The sequence below is a fragment of the Aythya marila genome (assembly GCF_965140915.1).
Source record: "Aythya marila genome assembly, chromosome: Z".
NCBI lineage: Eukaryota > Metazoa > Chordata > Aves > Anseriformes > Anatidae > Aythya > Aythya marila.
The window spans coordinates 48,813,933-48,838,532 of NC_139080.1; the positions used below are offsets into that span (position 1 = coordinate 48,813,933).

The 24,600-nt window shown below is 40.5% G+C and overlaps 1 protein-coding gene across 4 annotated transcripts in view; it reads left to right on the plus strand.

Moving 5' to 3' along the window:
* SYK (spleen associated tyrosine kinase) overlaps positions 1–24,600 on the plus strand; it is a 57,817-nt gene that overhangs the window by 21,419 nt on the left and 11,798 nt on the right. For 3 of the 4 annotated variants that reach the window (XM_082782699.1, XM_082782698.1, XM_082782697.1), the window contains 6 exons: positions 4,149–4,609; positions 6,381–6,541; positions 17,581–17,719; positions 19,172–19,253; positions 21,028–21,074; positions 22,806–22,874. In XM_082782699.1, coding sequence (XP_082638825.1) covers positions 4,196–4,609; positions 6,381–6,541; positions 17,581–17,719; positions 19,172–19,253; positions 21,028–21,074; positions 22,806–22,874 — 912 coding nt within the window. In that variant the 5' untranslated portion in view covers positions 4,149–4,195. The remainder of the gene's footprint in view (positions 1–4,148; positions 4,610–6,380; positions 6,542–17,580; positions 17,720–19,171; positions 19,254–21,027; positions 21,075–22,805; positions 22,875–24,600) is intronic. The other variant, XM_082782700.1, reaches the window with a different exon arrangement.

A 24,600-nucleotide genomic window follows, 5' to 3' on the forward strand; every position in this document is an offset into this window, starting at 1 on the left:
TGTGTGGTCTTCCCTGCAGATGTCAGAGTGATTGAAGTCCCCCATAATAACCAGGAGCTGTGACCATGAGGCTACTTTCAGCTGTGTGTAGGAAGCCTCGTTGACTTTCTCTTCCTGATCAGGTGGCCTGAAGTAAACACCCACAACAGTGTCATCCATGTTAGCCTGTCCTTTAATTGTTACCTGTCGACTCACTTCTTCATCCAGCCCTAGGCAGAGCTTAATACACTCCACTCTCACATAAAGAGCAGCTTTATGCATGCATGCAGCAGGGCTGCCAGGGAAGATGTTAGCCTAGAGCACGCTCTGCCTAAAGGTCCTTTGTTAAGACGTCCACTCCCTAGTTGCAGTTTTGCATCATGGACCCTCCTTTCTTAGGTGGTCTTCCCTAAAGTTCTCTTCACCCATACTCACATGATTCAGTTGCACACTTCAGCCAGCTACAAGCTGAGAGGTCTGTTAACCCTGGTTATGTACCTCTGAATTATTTCATGCTGGTTCCATGGGCTGCTGCCTGGCTTTCCTAAAATTCTGCCCTTCCTTTTAAGTGTGAAGGGCACACGGCTTCTGCTGCTAGATCCTGCACAGCAATAGAGACAGGAACTGAGTTTCCAATCCTTTTGTTGGCTTTCATTCAAGGTAATGGAAAGTGGGAAAGAGTTGCTAAATAAAACAGATAATTGGTTTATAGGTTAACATCCTATCTGTATTTATTATTATTGTTGTTGTTATTATTATTATTATTTAGCATGCATAGATTTTTCTTAATATACATACATTGAAAAAAATAATACAAGATATACAGTTATCTTGTAAGTATAAAGAACAACATTTTTCCTTTCATATATTTGTAGTGTTAACTAGTTATCCTAAAATCTACACAATACACTACAGATAATAGAGGCTGTCGCCTGTTATCTATACCTGAGACTATTTCAAAATTAAGTTGTCGAAACCAAACTTAAACCACAAGCAAATCATAATTCTGGCAATGAAGTTGTGAGATAGTTCCTAAGAAAAATCATTTATCAACAGTCCTGGCTATCGGGGGAGGTCCCAATCGACTGGCGGCTAGCAAACGTGACGCCCATCTACAAGAAGGGCCGGAGGGCTGACCCAGGAAACTACAGGCCTGTTAGTTTGACCTCAGTGCCAGGAAAGCTCATGGAGCAGATCCTCCTGAGAGTCATCATGCAGCACTTGAAGGGGAAGCAGGCGATCAGGCCCAGTCAGCATGGCTTTATGAAAGGCAGGTCATGCCTGACGAACCTGATCTCCTTCTATGACAGAGTGACGCGCTGGGTGGATGAGGGAAAGGCTGTGGATGTGGTCTACCTTGACTTCAGCAAGGCTTTTGACACCGTCTCCCACAGCATTCTCCTCAAGAAACTGGCTGCTCTTGGCTTGGACTGGCGCACGCTTCGTTGGGTTAGAAACTGGCTGGATAGCCGGGCCCAAAGAGTCGTGGTGAATGGAGCCAAGTCCAGTTGGAGGCCAGTCACTAGTGGCGTCCCCCAGGGCTCGGTGCTGGGGCCGGTCCTCTTTAATATCTTCATCGATGATCTGGACGAGGGCATCGAGTGCACCCTCAGTAAGTTCGCAGATGACACCAAGTTAGGTGCGTGTGTCGATCTGCTTGAGGGTAGGAAAGCTCTGCAGGAGGATCTGGATAGGCTGGACCGATGGGCTGAGGTCAACTGCATGAAGTTCAACAAGGCCAAGTGCCGGGTCCTGCACCTGGGGCGCAATAACCCCAAGCAGAGCTACAGGCTGGGAGAGGAATGGTTGGAAAGCTGCCAGGCAGAGAAGGACCTGGGAGTGATGGTTGACAGTCGGCTGAATATGAGCCAGCAGTGTGCTCAGGTGGCCAAGAAGGCCAACGGCATCCTGGCTTGTATTAGGAACAGTGTGACCAGCAGGGCTAGGGAGGTGATCGTCCCCCTGTACTCAGCTCTGGTGAGGCCGCACCTCGAGTACTGTGTTCAGTTTTGGGCCCCTCGCTACAAGAAGGACATCGAGGTGCTTGAGCGGGTGCAGAGAAGGGCGACAAAGCTGGTGAGGGGCCTGGAGAACAAGTCCTACGAGGAGCGGCTGAGGGAGCTGGGCTTGTTCAGCCTGGAGGAGAGGAGGCTCAGGGGCGACCTTATCGCTCTTTTTAGGTACCTCAAGGGAGGCTGTAGCGAGGTGGGGGTTGGCCTGTTCTCCCACGTGCCTGGTGACAGGACGAGGGGGAATGGGTTTAAGTTGAGCCAGGGGAGTTTTAGGCTAGATGTTAGGAAGAACTTCTTCACTGAAAGGGTTGTGAGGCATTGGAACAGGCTGCCCAGGGAAGTGGTGGAGTCACCATCCTTGGAAGTCTTCAAAAGACGTTTAGATGTAGAGCTTAGGGATATGGTTTAGTGGAGGGCTGTTAGCGTTAGGTTGGAGGTTGGACTCGATGACCTTGAGGTCTCTTCCAACCTAGAAAATTCTGTGATTCTGTGATTCTGTGAAAAGCTTCCTTTAATAAACACAAGTAATGCAAATATAAGCATGTCCTGCTAGTTGTATTCAGCATTTCATGTATTCTCTGAAAGTCATTATTCATCTGATGACTTCAAATATGCAGAGGCAATAATACTTAGTGGAATTTTTTCTCTTCAATAGTCATTCTTTCTAGACTGGAAGAAGATGTAGAACTGATCCTAAATGGAACTTTCAGTTTTATGCCCCATAAACCGTGGATTTTACAGTCTACAATCAGTCCCAATTAAAGTGTGATTAGGTCTGGAAAGCATTTGGAGGAGGAAGTATATGAAAACTTACAATGTTGCAGGAAACAATTCATGAATTGAGCGGTAAACTTGGCATGATGTAAGTAATTGTAGTTGTGCATCACTTCATCTGTTAAAACAAAGCTTGCAAATATTATTGCAAGAATGCAGTTATCATTAGTGTCTTAATATATTCACTTGCTATACATTTAAATGCTGTCAGCAGGTAGCTGTGGTGTTCTTCCTTGTTTCTATTAGATTGTCATTTAAACAGCACTAATCACAGAATCACAGAATTTTCTAGGTTGGAAGAGACCTCAAGGTCATCGAGTCCAACCTCCAACCTAACGCTAACAGCCCTCCACTAAACCATATCCCTAAGACAAATAATAAACAAAATCCATCTCTTTCATTCTGATGTATATGCTTCAGTGACTTGAAAGTGACAAAAGTAATTCCAGCATAATACCTAGCTGTCCAGGTAGTGAAAATGTCATGAGTTTTAATGAAAATAAGTTTCTCTGTTGACAATGTAGAAGACTGAAATAGCTCAGGGGAAAACAGGACACAAGAAGAAAAGAAGAGTAGTATTCCTGAGTATTCCTAGTATTCCTGTGAATGCTTTTTTTCCTTTTTTTTTTTTTTTTTTCTTTTTTTTAAACATAAGAGATTTTTGCATTATTAAGTTCAGAATAAAAGAAGCTATTTATATTGTCTTCATCTTGTTCTTCAGAAATGCTGAACTTTGTTCTCTTCTGTGTGTTTTTTGGCAGTGTGCCTTCATATTGTTTCAAGATAATCTGTTTGAAATGAAAAATGTTTAGGAAGACACTATTACATTAACTATTATTTTCACCATTAAAAAAGAGAGAAAAAAAAGTGGTTTTCTGGTGAAGCTCTGTGAGAGAAAAATGTTAACTATTTTAATATAGGACTTTTGTCCATATTCAGCCCACTTACTGGCATAAGCTACTCTTACAAGCAAAATTATAGTCACACAAAACTGGAAAGAAAACCTACTTACTAAGTCTTTCTTACCTATTTATTTATTTACATTGAGAAAAATCTCAAGGCAGAATGAAAAAAATGGATAGAGATATTTGGGCAAGTGAAAATGTCAAGACTCTATATGGCTGGGAAAAAGACCAGAGGACAGAGAAAGAATTGCAGGATACTCATGGAGTTTCAGGAAACTTCAACAGCAGTATATAACCAGGAGAAACCCACTATTGGCATTTAGAAAGACAACCTCTAACAAGATAAAAACAAAAATGTTACCTTCTTCCCAAAAGCTTTTCAAAAATGTATTAAAAACATACCACACGTGAACTGCCATGTTATGGTTTTATCCTCTCTTTTTTCAACTGTTAATCATGTCTCCTTCTTTCTTTTCAGGTGTTAAACATTAAGTTGGCTTCTTAGAAAGCAAAAATAAATAAATCATGGCTTCCAGCATGACTAACCCAGCTAACCATTTGCCATACTTCTTTGGCAATATTACACGTGAGGAAGCTGAGGAGTATCTGATGCAAGGAGGAGTGAGTGATGGACTATATCTGCTTCGCCAAAGTCGGAATTACCTTGGAGGTTTTGCCTTATCCTTGGCCCATGGAAGGAAGGTTCATCATTATACAATTGAGAGGGAGCTGAGTGGCACATATGCTATTGCAGGAGGGAAGTCTCATGCAAGTCCTGCTGAACTAATTAACTATCATTCAGAGGAAGCGGATGGCCTAATCTGTCTACTGAGAAAACCTTTCAACCGACCACCAGGCATTGAACCCAAAACAGGGCCCTTTGAAGATTTAAAAGAGAACCTCATCAGAGAGTACGTCAAACAAACTTGGAATTTGCAGGTAAATTTGCAGGCTGGTTTTTCCATAAAATGGTCTTTGAATTAGGATAAAAAGAAAGTACAGGGTTTGGTTCCAGCAGTTGCTGTTGTAGCTAACATGAGTTCATGAGGGGAAAGTCCTACTTAACTAACTTGCACTAAGACATCTTGATAGATTAGAGAGCTGGGTAATCACCAACCATATGAAATTTAACAAGAACAAGTGCCAGATTCTGCATCTGGGACAGAGTAATCCTGGATGTCTGTACAGACGGGAGGATGACAACTGGAGATCAGACTGATGGAAAGGGATCTGTGGGTTCTGGCCAAGAACAATTTGAATGTGAATCAACTGTGGCAGTCAAAAGGGCCAAGCGTATCCTGGGGTACATCAGGCACAGCATTGCTAGCCAGTCAAGGGAAGGGATTGTCCCGCCCTGCTCTGTGCTGGTGCAGCCTCACCTCAAGTACTATGTGCAGTTTGGGGCACCACAATACAAGAACATAAAACTATTAGAGAGTATCTGGGGTGGGAGGCAACAAAGATTGTCATGGGTCTAGTGAGCAAGGCATCTGAGGAGCAGCTGAGGTGCCTTGGTTTGCTCAGCCCTGAGCGGACCAGGCTGAGGGGAGGCCTCCTGGCGGCCTGCGGCTCCCTCACAAGGGGAGCGGAGGGGCAGGCGCTGAGCTCTGCTCTCTGGGGACAGCGACAGGACCCGAGGGGACGGCATGGAGCTGGGACAGGGGAGGGTCAGGATGGGGGTTAGGGAAAGGGTGGTCGGGCACTGGGACAGGCTCCCCAGGGCAGTGGTCACAGCACCGAGCTGATGAAGTTCAAGTATTTGGCCTGTACTCTCAGATATATGGTTTAATTTTCAGGAGGTCCTTTATGAAGCCGTAAGTTGGACTCAGTGATCCTTGTGGGTCCCTTCCAACTTGGATATTCTGCCGAACACACACAAACACAATACATCAATCCCAAATATGCTATATAGTATTTTGTCACAACAGAATTTTAATTATCAGATTTTTATGAGCAGTGGGTATTTTTCCTGCAGTAGAGGTTACTGAGAAGATAGCCAGGCTCTTTATTGACATGCACAGAGAGAAAATGAGAGACAGTGGTCATAAATTGTAACAGGGAAAGTACAATTGAATATAAAAACAAACAAACAAACCCCTGAGCACAGGTAAATGTTGAAACATAAATGTTTTCAGTCTCCATCCATAGAGATTTTCAAGGCTTAGCTGGACAAAGTCTTGAACAATCTGGTCTGAATTTCAAGTTGTACCATCTTGTAGCAAGAAGTTGACCTAGATGACCTCCTGAGGTCCCTTTCAACTTAAGTGATTTTATGATTTTATGATATTGCAATAAGTACATGCTGAAACAGTGCAAAGTGTGTTTAGTTAATGTCAGCAAGCTGACATAAGGTTTGTAATATGGAGGTATGTTATGACATCTCAGAGTGACATCAAGTATATTTGCTATGCCAGACTAGCATAAAAATATGACACAAATTTTGGTTGAGATATTAATCTATTTATGGTTTACTCATTATTTTTCCTTCCACTTCTCAGAGATAAAAGAAAAAAACTAGCTTTGTGATGTTTAGATTACCCTATTTTATCTTTTGTTTTAATGTCTGTGTAGCAACTATTACTTTTCCTCATATACAACAAAATGTACAGGTTCCAGATGTCCCAAAAGCCATACAATACTGGGAATCTATATGTAAACTTTCTATCGCAGAAGACAATTTGATTGTCCCATTGTGTTTCTACCACTCTAGGGTCATGCTCTTGAACAAGCTATCATAAGTCAAAAACCTCAGCTGGAGAAATTGATTGCTACTACAGCCCATGAGAAGATGCCTTGGTTCCACGGGAGGATTTCTCGGGAAGAATCAGAGCACCGTATCCTCATTGGGTCAAGAAACAATGGAAAATTTTTGTGAGTGCTTTTTCCTATATTATTGCTGTTTGTCCTTAGTGTTATTACATAGTTCACTTAAATGAATCTCAAGTGAGAGAGTGTCCTAAAAGATGGCTTATTCACAGAGAGATTTCAATTCAGCATGATAAATATTACACAATGCAACTATTCCTATACTAAACAAGTGTGTCCAAGGTTCAGTTTTCACTTAACTGAAGATGGGAAACTATAGTGTATGTTTGGGTCCCTGTTTTTTAAGCAAGTATTCTAAATGGAACATCAAAGAAGTTCAGCGTCCAAAATAAATAAATGAGTAAAATAAAATAAAATAAAATAAAATAAAATAAAATAAATCAATTGATAAGCAGTGCTAAATGATTGTGGTGGGTTAACATCAGGCCACCCAGTCAGTCTCATAATCCCCCAGCTCAAATGGGCAGGGGGAGAAAATAAAGTGGAAAAGCTTGTTGGTCAAGATGAGGAGAGACAGCAGGGAGACTGTTTATCAGTCTTTGTCACAGGCAAAACAGACTTTGCTTGGGTAAAATTAATTTAATTACCAATTAATATAATTTGGATTGTAAGTAACGAAGACAAAAACATCAAACAACATATTGCAGTCAGACCACGTCCCCACATTTTCACAGGCTCAACTTTACTCCTTCCAGCCCAACTCTTTTCCCCAACAGACTGCAAAGGGTGATGGGGGTCAGGGGGTTGTGGACATCATCACAGAATCATCATAGAATTGCTTGGGCTGGAAGGGACCTCAAAGATTATCTAGTTCCAACCCCCTGCCATAGGCAGGGATGCCAGCCACTAGATCAAGTTGCTCAGGACCTCATCTAACCTGGTCTTGAACACCTCCAGGGATAGGGCATCCAGAGCCTCTCTGGGCAAACTGTTCCAGTGCTCACCACTCTCTGAGTGAAGAATTTTTTCTTAACCTCTAATCTGTATCTCCCCTCTTCTAATTTAAAATCATTCCCTCTTGTCCTGTCATTATCCAACTGAGCAAAGAATTACTCCCCATCTTTTTATAAATCCCCTTCAGATACTGAAAGGTTGCAGTTAGGTGCCCCTGGAGCCTTCTCTTCTATAGGCTGAATATTCCCAGCTCTCTCATTTTTTCAAAGTAGGAGAGGTGCTGCAGCCCCTTGATCATCTTTGTGGCCTTCTTCTGGACCCACTCTAACAGCTCCACATCCATCATGTGCTCGGGGCTCCAGACCTGGAAGCAGTACTCCAAGTAGGGCCTCACAAGGACAGAGCAGAGGGTGACAATCACCTCCCTTGACCTGCTGGCTACTCCTCTTTTATTGCAGCCCAGGATGCAGTTGGCCTTCTGGGCTGCAGGCGTGCACTGCCGACTCATGTCCAGCTTTTCATCCAGCAGAGCCCCGTAGTCCTTCTCTGCAGGGCTGCTCTCAATGAGTTCTTCTCCCAGTCTGTATTCATGCCTGAGATTGCCCTGGCCCAGGTGCAGCACCCTGCATTTAGACTTGTTGAACCTCATTAGGTTCACGTAGGCCCACTTCTCAAGTTTGTCCAAATCCCTTCAGATGGCATCTCTTCCTTCTATTGTATCAGCTGCACCACTCAGCTTGGTGTCATCTGCAAACTTGCTGAGGGTGCACTCGATTCCACTGTCCATGTCATTGATAAAGTTGAAGACCTTTTTGTCTTGCATGTGCCTTGACATTGCTTCCAGGAGGATCTTTTCCATGATCTTTCCAGGCACAGAGGTGAAGCTCATCAATTTGTCATTCCCCGGGTCCTCCTTTCTACCTTTTTTAAAAAGAGGCATGATGTTTCCCTTTTTACAGCCACCAGGGACTTCACCTGACTGCCAAGACTTTTCAAATGTAATGGAGAAAGGCTTGGCAACTACATCAGCCAGTTCCCTCAGGACCCTGGGATGCATGTTGTCAGGTCCCATAGATTTCTACCTGTTTAGTTTCATCAGGTGGTCTTGAGCCTGCTCTTCACTTACAGTGGGTGGGACTTTGCTCCCCAAGCAAAGTCCCTCCCTCCCCCCCCCCGAAAAAAAAATCTATGGGTCCAGGGAAACAAACCTGTGGCCAGCCCATAGCAGTTTCTCTCTGTCTCCTTTCTCCCCACACTCTTTCCTGCAGAAATGCATGCTCCAGGGGCTACAGTTCCTCCTGGAACTGTCCACATCTTCAAAGGGCAGCAGTGTGCGCACATGGCTGAGGGAACTGTGGTGCCCTCCATGGGGCCTGCTGCAGACAGCTGGAACTGACTGGACACAGCCATGCCTGGCAGAGGGCAGCCCAGCCTCCTCCTGGTGTGCCCCCCAAGCTAAGCATCTCCTCCAACACCCAACGCACTGATTTAACCAAAGCAGAACAATTATTAACAAGCTGTCTGTCTTACACGTCTGGTATCCATAACTGTCAGTATTCCTAAGAGCAGAGATGTGCCTTTCTTTTGAAATTAAGCCAGAGAAGGAATTTCTTTCACCTTAGTAACTTCATTCTGTGTCTGTCTCCCTTCGTGTTAATGTAGTCCCATTATTAAAATATATGAGCACAAACATGTCAATTAAGGTGGTGACGAGCAGCCATCATCTTCTCAGGATCAGAGTCAGTCAAAATCTCCTAGCAAAACAGTTTTTAATTGAGAAAATCCTCATTTGAAAAGTATAAATGTTTTCTTCGTGGCATTTTTGCCTCTTTCCCTCCTTCTCCCCACCCCCACCCCCAGTAAATAAATAAATAAATAAATATTTATGTAATAATAAAATTAAAGTTTAAAGGTCATGGGCAAGAAAGAATCACTTAGATCTATATAATTCCTGAAAGAAATTTCATCACCTATATAACCTTGTTCAGTACTAATCTATGACTTTTCTGAAGCTTCTCCAAAGCAAAACCCTAGAAATATGTACAGGGTGGATACAGTTCTTCAGTACCCACTGTCTTACTTTACTGATTTGCCCCATTATTTGTTAGTGTCAATGTAGCTTTCATATGCTTCCATATGGAGTAGTTTGTATTTTCAGTCTCAAATATTTATTTTAAAAACTATTAAATCCTCTAAATCCTTCTTTCCAGTAACGTTAATTCCTATCAGGTTTTACATACTAATAGTTTGAGTACTGACATCTCCTTTCTTTAAATCTTCTCCCTTGTCTCAGTCCTTTTTTATTTCATAGTTATTCTCACCAAAGTTGCCACTGTATAGGGCTTATGTGGCAAAGCTTTGGTAACAGGACATTGCAAGGGTGGCCTTTGTGAGCAGCGTCCAGCAGTTGCCCCATGTCAGAGCAGAGCCAGCTCCAGATGGCTCCAAAAGGGACCCGCTGCTGGACAGAGCTGAGCCAGGGAGAGACACTGGTTGGGCTTCTGGGAGAGCAGGTTTAAGAAAAGGAAAAAAAATGATGCTCAACAGCAGCTCGGAGTGCAAGGAGTGAGAACCAGCCCTGCAGAACCCCAGGTGAGTGCAGCAGGAGGGCAGGAGGTGCTGCAGGCACAGGGCAGCAGCAGTTCCCCTGCGGGCTGTGCAGGGAGAGGCCCCTGGTGGAGCAGGCTGTCCCCCTGCAGCCCATGGGTCCCACATGGAGCAGATCTCCACGCTGCAGCCCCCCCATGGGTGGAGGAGCCCCCGGTGGAGCAGGTGGATGTGGCCTGGAGGAGGCTGCGGCCCATGGAGAGCCCCCGCAGGAGCAGGCCCCGGGCCGGAGCTGCAGCCCGTGGAGAGGAGCCCACGCAGGAGCAGGGGGTCTGGGGGGAGCTGCCCCCACCCGTGGGGGACCCGTGCTGGAGCAGTTTGCTCCTGGGGGATGGATGGATGGACCCCGTGGGACGGAGCCGTGTGGGAGCAGTGCTTGGAGAGCTGCTGCGTGTGGGCAGCCCCCACAGACTCAGTTGGGGAAGGACGGCATCCATGGGAGAGACCCCACGGGGAGCAGGGGCAGGGAGTGACCGTAAGGAAGCGGTGGCAATGAAGTGTCAGGGACTGACTGCAGCCCACATTCCCCATTCCCCATTCTCCATTCCTCATTCCCCTTTCCCCATTCCCCATTCCCTTGTGCTACTCGGGGGAGAGGAGGTAGAAGAGGGTAGATGTGGGGAAGGCGTTTTTAATTTGCTTTTAGTTTCTCACTGTTCTAGTGATAGGCAATAAATCGTATTAATCTCCCTATTCTAAGTCTGTTTTGCCCTTGATGATACTTGTTGAGTGATCTCCCTGTCCTTACCTAAACCCCATGAGCCCTTTACATCTATTTTCTCCCTCTTCTTCTCTGAGGATGGTGAATGAGAGAGTAGCTAATGTGGAGCTCAGCTGCCCAGCAGGGTAAAACTATCACAGCCAAGCACCTTCATATTTTCAGCCTACTACTTTCTGTTTCTTAGGATCGCACTCTGAAAGTCATTACCGAGATGTTTTCTCTGCAAATTGTAAGGAGGAAATATTACAAGTTTGTGGAGCCAAATATTCCCATTGTCACAGATTCACCTCTTCTGAAATCTTCTTTCAGTAGCACAAAAGAGTTTTCACTGATTCGTAGTCACTGAGTAGATAATTACCAACACAACAATGCCATGCTTTCTCTCCTTTTCATTCTCTTGTTACTTTGCTACTCTCTGTTGCTATTTTTCTCCATTGGAGCAAATGTATATACAATACTAAAATGAAACAACCCTTTTTTATGACTTTTTTTTTTTCTAAAATATTATTTTATGCATTAATATATTTCCAAACTATTGTTTCATCATCTGAGTCATGATGTTGATGATATATTAAAATTCACAGTTTTTCCAGTTTACCCCTTGCACGCATTGGCTTTTATGTCATGAAAGTTCTTCTCTTTGGAAAAAAAAATAAATTAATCTATATTAATAAATAAATAAATAAATAAATAAATAAATAAATAAATAAATAAATAAATAAATAGAAAGAGAGAGAGAGAGAAAATGGATTCCTTAGCTAACATTTCGGAAACACAAGGATAGGGTTTGGAGTTAGGGCAGTTTTTTAGCAGACTGGACATTTTCAGTCTCCATTGTAGTTTCTGGTCTCTTTTTAATCTTCTTTAAGCATTCCTAGAGTTTTAAATAGAAATTCTTTCCCAGAATTTTCCTGCTTCCTTCAGAGATAGCCAAAGAGGCATCTCTGGTACTGTTTGCAGTGATACCCTTGATGACTAGGTAGACCTTCTTCCTGTAGGACTGCTTATGTCAGTGGGTGTGCTTAGATAGCTCTGCTGCAGCTCAGAAGGCTTCTTTCACATCAGGTAGATAAACCCTTTGAGAGAAAAATTCTGACTTAGAGGTTCCGTTTAAACTGTAAGATGTGCCACTGGAGCCTTAATAGTTTTCTTTTGCATCTGCAGGGTGCTTTCAAATGCATTAATTGTTCTTACATAGACTGCCTATCTGGCAGGTATAGAGGTCAGTAGCCACCTAGCAGCTGTTGACTCATGCTTCTAGGGAAAAAAACAGGACAAGATCTTGGCCCCGTAATTCAGCAGCCAGACCAGCAAAAGATGTAACGTTGCTCATTTGTACCAGAAATCTATTTGTTTTCCTTCTGAAGTCCTTTTGGCTCTCAGATAAGTAGACCTGTTACTTGCCCATACCAAATAACAAATCAAATGTCTAATTCAGAGACATTTTCTATTTCTGTGGTGGTTTGCCCAACACAGGCTTGCTTAGCCTTGACAAATAAATCACTCATTTTTTAGTTAACTGAAACAGTAGCATGAAAATTGTGAGTGCTAGAGAGGTGCATTGTTTTATATGTCAGGCACACATATTTTGTATTTTTTCCTTACCCAGTAGCAGTGCATATCAGAATCTTCTGTACATCTCTGGACTGATTACTGTGAATTTGTGCTTGGAAATGTGCAGGGACTTTTTTCTCACATTGGTTGAGACACTCAAGTGTGGTAGCTTACTAAAGGATAAAATTTAGAAACATTCACTGTCTAGAAGAAGGTCACTTGTTGAAGTGGGAATTAGAAAGCATCCAGGGAACATAAAGGGAAGCTAGATTTTGGAAAAGATGAACTCCAGACGTATTGATCAACTGCACAAGCAGATCTGAATTAAGTGCCGGTATATGACAAACAGAATCTTGTTTATTACAGGAAGGATAATAAATTTTAGAAGGTTACAATATTTCTTTATATTCTTTTGCAAGGGTCACTAAAAATGTAATCACACTAGAAATCTGATGTCTGACCTAGCTTGAAACAAAATTGAGTACAGGGGTCTCTGTGAGACCACATGTAATGCTTAGATTTCTTTACCAATTTATTGCATCACTACAAGATTATCAGAGCTACATATGTTTGTGTACAATAACTATGGAAATAGTTGAAAATATTTCTGATTTCATTTCAAAACATTCTGAATAGCGTCAGAAATTTAGGACTGTCCCTCATACAAGCTGCTGGAAGAGTTATGTGGGAGCAATGTTTCACTAAGGTGTTTTCAAAGGTCTTTTTAAGATTTTTGTCAGGACTGAAAAGCTAGGAAAATAAGAATGTATGTGGGTGCTGTAGAGTTTGTTTTCAAAGCCAAATGTAGAAACAATGCCATGACATGACAAGAAACAGGAATCAGCGTCCACTTCTTCTGGAAAAAACATTCATGGAAAAGATTGCCACTCTAGCCACAACATTTGGAGGAAAAATTATAGTGGCAGAATAGAAGGAGAATATGACATCTGTAAGATGATCCAAAGAGCAACTGAAAACAAAGGATTTAAATTGTTTAAAGACTCCATCTGTCTCATTATTATTTTTCATGCCATACAGGACTTTGTTTCTTACCAGAGTTCTGTAAAGTATTAGTTTTTCATTGAACTTTCCCTGGTAGAGAACATAATTATAGAATATGGCAATCAGTGTTATCTAGATGATCATAGTTAATATTATTATTAATAACATCACATACTTAATGTGATTTAATAACATGTTGTTATTGTTGTTAGTAGTATTATCTATGTGAGCTCATGCATGCATGGACCAGTTGAAAAATAAACTAAATATTTGCTAATGGTGACAGACCAGCGGTATTAAAAATACTTTCTCCGCAGTTTCACACAGGAAACGATTCTCTTAAGTATGTGATAGCTCTTGGCACATCTTACTTTGTCATTGGTGGTGACCACTTCAGCTGTATAAATGTGTGGTCTTGTATACGTGCTAAAAAACAGAAATTCTGAAGCTGAAGGAAATCTGAAGCTGAAGGAAAATAAACAATAATTCAGAAATACTTAAAAGGTCAACTTTTAAGGAAAGTCTGGTTGAAGGCATTGCACAATTAGCAGTTTAGGCTCCATATACCTTTTTATGTAGTTCACATAAAATGTGAAAAGTTATGTAAAAAAAAAAATAAATCAGAAAACTGTCTTTAATATGTAATTAAATTTATTAAGATGTACAAGACTAGTCAAGACTGATAAATTGGCTCACAGCACCACTCATAATGGCATCTCTTGACCTTAAGGGACCAAGCTGCCTCTTATATGTCACAATAGTTAACACCAGTAACACCATTTTGAAATAATAAGATCTGAAGTGCAGTCGTTTGTAAGAGTTTACTTGTCTTTTGTCCGACCAAAAAACTGTAGCTGTTGAAAAATACATGTAGCTGCCTATATTTGCATTACTCTTACTGTCCTCCTCTAGGCATTTGACACTACAAGACTGTATACCTAGTTAGGTGCACCATTTATCCAACCTTACAGAGTATTCTTTAATATTCATCTCCCCTTATTATGTTTGTATTCATAAATAGACCTGGACATTTTTGACATCAGACAAAATGAAAATAATCCTAGTAAACATAACCTTAATTCAGGGACATTAATTAATGATAACGTTCCTCTTCAAGATGTCGAGCAGTTGCTAGGCTTAGATGGCCATGGCAATTTTACAAGATAAATGACAAAGTATTTATCATTACTATTTATTATTAGACTGTTAACAATGCTTCTGGAAGTAATTAATTCCCCTTCACAGAAACCCATTTTGGAAGAGATTTATTCCCTCTCTCAGAAGCTGTCTTTGGAAGATCTGTTTATTTATTTTCAGTTAGGTACATAGGTAGGTGCCACTTGCAGACCACTGCAGCAGGACCATGGCTTCTTAAGGCTGTCTCTGTGCTATGTGCTCCAGCAGCACAGTGGGTCAGAGAGGTCAGGAAAAGACGTGAATCCTGACCAAAACAGGTGTACCGAGAACCATAGCAGGTGCGGTTTTACAGCAAAACTTTAGAAGCAAAGTAGAGTTTAGGAGCAGCGTCCCGTATTTTGCTGTGAACAAAATATATGCCTGTGATTCAGTCCTGCTTGCTAAGGTGTTTTCTCACTGTGCAGCAGACCACAATAGCCTTATCAGGAGATCAAATTTTAGGTTCCATTGTAGATGAACTTGCTAAGAGCAAGTCAGAGGAAGAGGAAGACAAAGCATTCTTTGCTCTCCACTGGTCAGTCAGCACAGGAAATCAGCATGCTGAGAAAATACCTGCATGTCATGAAAAACCACGATGTGTTTCAAGTTGCTTTAGAGACAGTATGCAAGCTACTTTGGTTTTAGAAAAAAAACATCTCTACTTCCCTTTTCCATTAGCCAGTATCCTGTTCACATCTTTGGCAACAAGAAGCACTCTGCATGAAAAATAGTTGCATGAGTAGTTGAAGTAAAACACCGTTGTAGTTCGGAGTTGAGTGAGTTAATGAGGAGCAGAATTTAATGCTTGCCACTGCAGTCTCTGGAGATGTGACTGCAAGTAGTAGCATTGCATCTGCAACGCCTCCCAGCACTTTAGCAAGGGTGTTCTGCGGTATTTTTTCAGGGTTTCTGAAAAATTACTGAGTATATTGTAACCTTGTCATAGTTAACCACATTATTTGGTATGAAGTAGTGCTGTTTTCTCTAGGTGATAACTGCTGGTGTAAATGCTCACAGGTAATGTCCATTTCAATGTGCAATCTCTGAGAACTGTTTGGCAGATATAGTTGGCCCCAGAAGTCTTTCCTCTTCCCAAACCAAAAACAAAAACAAAAACAAAAAAAGAGTTTTGAAAACTCTCTTCTCAAATCTTTATGAGCAGCAGTTCTGTTGTCTGATAAACAGCTGGGATTCATTGTCTGGTGTGCAAGAAGCCAATCCATACACGAGGTTGAGTTATTGCTTTTTTCAGAATTGTGCAAGTCTGTTTGGTTACCAGGTGGTTTCCCACAAAGCTGGTGCACCTTAGGACTTCCCATGCAACTCTTTGTACAGTCCCTTATCACTATATTTACATGTTTGTACGAGCCCCTAGCCTCAGGTTGGTTACAGAGCTCTCATGCTGATGACACAACAGAATCACTCTGTGCATCCTCAGAGAAGTGTCCCTTGTTGGGCTGGGGTCTCCCTGGCTAGGGGCATGATTTTTGTTAATAAGGATAGTTCACGGATAGTTCACAAGTAGTTCACATTAGAATACTCTTAATCTTTGTTTTTCAGCCAACTATCCATATTATGTTGATTGGTGATGTACTCAAGGGCATACAGCAGGACGTTTCTATCAAGAATGGCAACATAATGGTCTTCCTGATTAGCAGTTCCTCAGCTAATCATCCTTTAGACACCTCCAAGGCCTGGGTCATCTTGCCCTTCTCTCAGAGTACATATTTTATCCCTTTCACACAAAACAGAATTAACTGGTATCACTTTGAACATTTTCTTGGGGGACATTCAAATCCAGGCGTCTTTGATTTGGGAACTTTAAACATTTACTGAGCAGCTCAGTTCTCCACACAGCTCTAGGAAAGAAGTGGTCAGATGGGTTGCTCCCTAGCTTGCAATGGCTCTTAAGGCCCTGGTTCATCAGCATCATATACTGTCAGTACAACGGGGAGAAAAAGAGGCAAACTCAATGGAGAGTACCTTTCTGTGCACACTGGAACATAAAATGTCTGTGTTGCCCAATCTGTGCTTTTCATAGAGGAAAAATATATATATTGCAGCAAATTTTCAGCTAACTCCACTTCTGTCTCATTATCAGTAGTAATTGAACACAGGCACCTCAAACTAAAACCTGCTTTCTAAACTTAGAAACCCTAGGCCAATTATGATGGAGCTGGTAGCAAGCTACCTATTCTGGGTCCAGTCACTAGAAGACATTGTTCTCAATGTGATCTAGCCCAGAGTAAGATTTAAACAGCTATGTAACACAGTGTAGGTATCTCAGTTGTTGCTTCCAGATCTTCTAGAAGCAGGAGATCATGCTGGCTACCCATGAATGTTAGACAGTTATTTTATATTACATTCCATGATTTCTCCTTAGTGAAATTAAGAGCAGATCTATCACCAACTACTGTGTGAAATTTCATGTGAAATTTACATGAAATCTGCAAGAAAGCATTAAGGTCTTTCCAGAAATCAAAAGAATTAATGATAACAGAAATGTACAAGTTATTTTCATTTCCCAGGCAAACCAGAAACTGCTTCAGTGCACAAAGAAAATTTTCCTTTTATTCGTATTTCATATTACGTTCTATTTTGTTTACTCTTCTCACTGTCTACTCTTCTCACTGTCATCTCTGTTTCAAAATTAAAGATAAATGAGAGAAATCTTATTTTAATTGGGGTACATATCTGTTGTTTTTAATTTTAGGTCAGCTGGGGAAGAGACAGAAGTGTAGCTGCTTATACATGTTGGATCCTGTCCTCAGACTTCTGTGGGCTTTGGTAGGGCTGCAGTGCACAAGCCTTGAAGTGCTTCCTAGCTCAGAGAGCACTTTGTGCACTGCACAATGTTCTGTAGCTGCCTAGCAAAGAGCTCCACATTGTGGATTTTCTGTTGTCATATGTTGACTTGAGATGAAAAGAGAAACTTAGGGAATTCTATCTGAAAACAAATTACACTAAGAAATAAATGAAAGGCTTAGCAAAATGTCTTCAGAAGTTGCAGCACAGATTTTTCTTTGTTTTTAATTCGAAAGTTGAGAAAAGTTGATTTAAAAAAGCATCTTCAACCTAGTTACTCATTGCTAGCAAAGAATAACCCTAAAAATCTCTCTTATTCCTGCAGAATTCGAGAAAGGGACAGCAATGGTTCCTATGCCCTGTGTCTGCTCAACGATGGAAAAGTACTGCATTACCGTATTGACAGAGATAAGACAGGAAAGCTCTCCATACCAGATGGAAAAAGATTTGACACCCTCTGGCAGGTCTGTTGAGTTTGAATTGCTTGGATATCTGTCATCATGTTGCAATATAACCCAGCTTGGCAGTTTGTTTTACTTTGCTGTGTGTCAACTGTCTTTGGCTAAACAGCAGCATGTTTTGGCAGTTTATTTGTCAAGTTTCCAGCTTTTTATGGCTTTCATACATGGATAAAAGGTATGTTAGTGTAAAAATCTAAGTAAGTGTAGAGATTTTCATCATATTTAAATGTGATGTTGAAGCCTCACTGAGTTTAAAATTGCTGTAATCATTATTCAATTAGCTGAACATTCGCTAAAATGGAAGACCATTTGCATTTGTAAATGATTGTATTCAATAGTAGCTATGCCAGGTCTTTGGTTTATGTCCTTTATAATAATGATAAGCAGAATTCTGGGAAGCATATAGGTTGTTTTGGGATGCTGCACACACATTGCATTCTTTAGCATTGAAGTTCCCACCTTTGTAGACTGAATAAACATAGTTTGCTAATGGTTACTTCCAAAATGTGTCTGAACTGTGGTAAAAGTAAATCAAATGATGAGTGGCTAGTTAACTATGCCATAGTTGTTAATAAAAAGGAATAAAACTGGAGAAATGACTGGGTAAAGTGAAGTAAAAACCATGAAGAATTTTCTTCTTGATTAAAACTATTAAGACAAATAAAGCCAGTCATAAATCTAAAATATGTGCCTTTAATTGTATTTATTAACTCAGTCTTGCTTGTAAATATCCTGCATATTTCTTTCCCTGAATAACTGGAAATTTAAAGCAACCTGCAAAACTTGCACATTTTTTGAATTTCTGTAAATTTTTCACTTGCAGACCACCACCTTCCTACCCAAATGTACCAAAGCCAAAATAGCAGTCACGTACCTATGATAAAATGGCAACAGGCATGGACAGGATAATGCAGGAACACAAATGTGCACAACTATTGGTACTATACATTTATTAATTGTTTACATCCCATTCTGAGTCTGGAGCCCAAAGAAAGCATTACATACATGTAGAAAGATAACTCCTGCCCTAGAGTTTTGACCATCTTTAAAATAAAAACTCAAAAACAAACAAACCAAACCAAAACCAAAACAAATAGGTAGAAGTCAGAGGTGTAAAAAGAAGTTATTTGCTCAGAGTTACAAAGCTGGTTCATAGCAGAGTCAGATGTGGAGTGTGTTATTTCGTAAATCCAGTTCTTTGGTGAGGTTCCAGATTCAGCCAGGAAGTTGCTTCAGAAACATACACCTCTGATAGAGAGAAGTAAAGATGGCATAAGAGTACATGCAGTAAAATTCTGCTGTATGCCCAGTTCATTTGTTATAACATATACCAAATAGTGTACATATGCATGTGATTATAAGCAGACAATCTATTTAATAATACCTCTCTTACCCTTTTTTTTTTTTTATCTCTTGCTCTTCTTTCTCTCTTTTTTTTTTCTCTCATTCTGTTAGTTAGTTGAGCATTATTCATACAAACCAGATGGATTATTAAGAGTTCTTACCATTCCCTGTCCACGACTTGGCTTAGAAAGTGGTGAGTTATTCCTATTATTTTGAAATGTATAAATAGCTGTGTTAAAGATGATAAAAAATGTGTGCATTTTTTTGACTTTAAGGGTGGGTGGGTGCAGATTTCTGTAGATGCAATTTTAAATTTGGATTTAAAAAAAAAATAAATTCTAACTTTTCAAATGAGTTAAGATCTGCCAGGTCATGCAGGATAGAGTCAGATCCTGTACCTTAAGGGATGATACCACCCCCAGCTCTAAAATTAACGTCAGATCCAAAATGCACTTTACTGATGAAAATGGCAGTCTGTTGTACTTGGCCTGTACATGCTAACAGCGTGGTTGTCCTGGCACTCCTCTTCTGGTGACCTTTACTTCAAGTGGAGACTGGCATGCCAGCAGCTCTGGTACAGGCATTTTTGGTTGGGTGCAACAGGACAGGTGAGCTGCTGGTAGATGAGGACTTCCCATATTGGGGAGCACAGGAGACAGGCAGTACAAACATTTGGCTGCACCTGATGCTGAAAAGGGGGTTCTTTAAACTGCCACAGTGCCTGCAGGAATTAATTTCTGGGAGGGTTAGGGGTATCCTGACCTCCAAAGCGCTCTTGGGCCTCTTTCTTTTTTAATCCCATACGTCATCTGAGTTCACAGAATCACAGAATCACAGAATTTCTAGGTTGGAAGAGACCTCAAGATCATCGAGTCCAACCTCTGACCTAACGCTAACAATCCCCACTAAACCATATCCCTAAGCTCTATGTCTAAACGTCTTTTAAAGACTTCCAGGGATGGTGACTCCACCACTTCCCTGGGCAGCCTGTTCCAGTGTCCAACAACCCTTTCGGTAAAGAAGTTCTTCCTAACATCTAACCTAAAACTCCCCTGGCTCAACTTAAGCCCATTCCCCCTCATCCTGTCACCAGGCATGTGGGAGAACAGACCAACCCCCACCTCGCTACAGCCTCCCTTGAGGTACCTATAGAGAGCGATAAGGTCACCCCTGAGCCTCCTCTTCTCCAGGCTGAACAAGCCCAGCTCCCTCAGCCGCTCCTCGTAGGACTTGTTCTCCAGGCCCCTCACCAGCTTTGTCGCCCTTCTCTGCACCCGCTCAAGCACCTCGATGTCCTTCTTGTAGTGAGGGGCCCAAAACTGAACACAGTACTCGAGGTGCGGCCTCACCAGAGCTGAGTACAGGGGGACGATCACCTCCCTAGCCCTGCTGGTCACACTGTTCCTGATACAGGCCAGGATGCCGTTGGCCTTCTTGGCCACCTGAGCACACTGCTGGCTCATATTCAGCCGACTATCCACCATCACTCCCAGGTCCTTTTCTGCCTGGCAGCTCTCCAACCATTCCTCTCCTAGCCTGTAGCTCTGCTTGGGGTTTACACGGATGAAACCTAGTCATCTCTTTCACTACTTGCCAGGACAAAGATAATCCTGGCTGATCCTTGTCTGATTCTTGCTATTCCAGAAGTGGTCTTGTCTCTCTAAGGACCCCTCTTCTCTCTTTCTGACTGGAAACCAGGGACATGGTGTACAGATACGCCCTTACTTTTTACACTCCCATTAAGGCAGTGCACATACCTTTGTTTCTGTAGCAGCAAGTAGCAGAGTGTGACTGCCCCACATTAAAGCAAAAAGCCAAGAAGATGGGCCAGGAGAAATGCTGCAATATGATCTAAAAGCTAGAAAGTTGCCCCCCTGTGTAATTACGTATTTATTTTTTGTAATTATTATTATTGTAGTACATTTCTAACCTTGTTCAGTATCTTTCTACATTTGATTCTTTTACAGATAATGTTGTTTTTGACACTCGTCCCCTTCCTGGAACCCCTTCAAAGGTAAGAGTAAGTGGTGATATAGCAGTAAGTTCATTTAAGAAGCCCTACAGCCACATAATACTCTAGGAATCATACAACTTGGATGTTGTTGCAGTATTTTTTTTAAGGGATTGTTTTAGAAGTAGGTGTCAAATAAGCTTAACATTTCTGTCATATTTATTGTTTTCATCAGATTTTTGTACTGAGCTGTTAAGCATTTAATTTTGTGAATTTGTTTTATATACACAACATACGTGGAAATTGTGGTGTTTTCATATATGTCTCATTGAACAATATGTTCAAAATGCCTCATTGAACATTAACGGTCAAGTTGTCTAGTGACTGTATCATCACTTGGAGGAGAGATATTGCTCTGTTTAAATTGCCCATTTTGAGACTGCTGGCAGAAGCAAAATGAAGGTTCACTTTATTGAGTAAAGCCAAATATTTTCATACCTGGTGTATGCAGTTAACATCTGCCTTTGCACAATGGTTTGAATCCTTGTGCAGTGAAAATAATAATTCTCACTACCAACTGGCGCTGTTGCTGTCCTTGATTAGGTTTTAAAATTACTATCTGCATATATTTGACTATCTAATACAAACATTTGAGTTAAGGACTATTACCATAAAGACAGTGCAAATGGCTGCTAGGTGAAGTGCTGGGAGTTACTCTTGTTGTAAAAGTATAATATGTAGACATGTACTACATTCACCACATGCAAACACTTACACCCTTACAGAATTTATTTATTGTAAAATAATAAAAGAGTGCCTTGGGTTTCCTTTATTCACAATTGGAAAGAGAATTTTATGAGGTAAAAGAAAATAACAGATTCAATAAGCCTTTTCAATATGCAGTTACTGAATTCTCATACAGCTATGAAGAGGGTCAAGGATTGAGAAAGTTTGTTCTTCCATCAGGAATAAGGACTGCATAGCTATATTTGAAATTTTTATACCTTTCTATGTAAAATCAAATAATAAAATAAGCTTGGAAAAAATATTATTTCAATCCAATCATTAGAAAAACTATTTTTTGAGCTAAATAGAAAAAAATAATAATTTTAAGTGACTAAGGATGTGGATCGCATTACTATTTCAACCTGAGATACAGGCAAAATGCTTGCTCAATAAGTACTGCAGTTTTAATTAGGCAGGTATGATCTCTCAGTGACCACTAGAAATGCTTACTAGTCACATTTAATTGCTTTTAAAACATAGTTGAATTTTTAAAAGGTATCTTTATAAGAACATAAGTGCACTTGAAAAATTTAAGGCCTGTTCATTTTTGCTGGAATTAATGTCAATTTGCTTGCTTTTTGCTTCAATAGCCATAATGTTTTTTGTAAGACCAAGGGGTGGTTCCAACTTTGCTTTACACCAATCAACCTTCAACACGCTAAACTTAACAACTGATTCATATAACTTAATATGTTTGGGAGGGGTTTAAGCTCAATAACGGAGGCAGAAGAAACATGGTATAAAACAACCAGGGAACGGGCAGTCTGTGAATTACATGTTGCTTTAAGATACATGCACAGATCCAATTTGGTTTAAAATAATACTGTCTAAAGAAAATTTAGTGTTAAGATTTCATACACTATATTTCTTGCTTTATTTTTGTACTTAACCAGGCACACACAAGAGAAAGGCTGGGTTATGTTCTTTTGTACTACATCTGTTTTGTAAAATACCTTCAGCAGTTTTCCTGACACGTTTACTGTTCCTCTTTGACATTGTGGTTTCTAGAGTTGGGCAAGAGGTGGAATTATCTCAAGACTCAAATCGTACACCTTTCCAAAGGCTGGCAGCAAAAAGGTGCCTCATACAGTCTTTTTAGGTTTTTGGTTGAGTTAAAAGGACTTACACTTAACTAATTTCCCTCTTCCTTTTTCCTGTTGGCTTGCTGTTACTGAATGTGTGTCTTGACTACTAACAATCTGATTGTGAAGATTTTGTAAGCTTCTGCTTTTTTTAGTAATCATCTGCATAATTGTAGCCTTAACTAAAGCAATAGCTTTAAAGAATTTTTTATAAAATGGGAGGGGAGGTGTGAGGGGGGCTATTTTCAAGTCATTTCTCACATCCCAAAATATTAGTACTGTTCTCAACATGTGTGCAGATAAAGTGTAAATGATAAAATACTTCAGAAAACACTTATAGCAGAACAAAGTGATATTTCTAGCAGTAAATACCATTCCTAATTAGAAAATTGGCTTGCTTACTAGATTATTTCTGAGCACATTTAGGGAACAGTTTGTTAATAGCAATCACAGAATGTATTCCTACAGAACTTGTGTGCACAAATCTTGTTATACATTGAAGTTTAGGAAAGTGTGAGATTTTGCAAGACCAAGCAGAATGGGAAAGTAGATGTCAGGGTGTCAAAGGGAACACAGTCTAGTACTAATGGCAGTGTTGCTGCATGGCCAGAAAATGATACTGTCCAGTAATTGGTGCAGTTGTGAAGCATGTAATTAATTATGGGCTTGCATGCTGAGAATAATATGTGTGTCCCTGTTCTACCCACGAGTCTCTCATTTTATTTGTTTATTTATTTATTTATTTATTTATTACTGGTTGCTCTGGAACAAAAATGAGCAGGCACAAAAAGCCGTAGAGATACACTGCTGTTCAGAAAAGCTGTTGGACACATGCTATATTCGATAATCCTGACAAAAACAATTACTCTTTTTTATACAACTTCAGTTCATTTTTATATTAAGGTACCAGTAGCCGCACACCCTCAACATTATTATAGGACTCTTGCCTCATTTTTATTCTCTGTCCTCTTATACAATTATGTGTATAATATCTGGGCATTTTCTAAATCTATCTGGAAAAAATTATCTTACTATCACATATTAGACAAGAGGGATATTTTGGCTTTGTTCACTGCTGTCTGTTCACATGATAAAACCTGTGCTTCTGTCAGGTTGCTTTCTGCAATAAAACGCCTATATTCTGCTTCCTAGGGAATGCACACAGAGTACTAACTGAAGCATAGAGAGAAAAAGCAATCATTTAGGAAAATAATTCAGAAATTTGTTTGGATCATAATTTTTCTTTAAGCACAAATTTCATCATACTGACAAATTCAGACCCTAAAGAAAACAAACAAACAAAAAGTCCAGCTTTTAACATTTCCAAAATTAGCCATCCATTAACCCCGACACAGAGAGCTTACCTAATACACCTAACACCCTTACAGCTGGTTACTTACATACAGCTACTTCTCTTACGTCAGACAGTAAAGCCTAAAATTTACACCGTTATATTTTTTCAGACTTGCAAAATGTGTTGGTTGTCATTATTATTATTATTATTATTATTATTATTATTATTATTATTATTATTATTATTATTTCACGAACTGGTTATTTGGATGTATTTTTAGCACTATGATCAATTTTTTTCCAGCTGTTTTACTCATAAAATTGTCATTTTAGACTATTTAAATGAACTTCTGCCACCTAGTGGTAACCTAGTTTTAGTCAAAGCTCGTTGAGTAGTTGGCTACCATGGTCTTTGTCATGCAGCATTT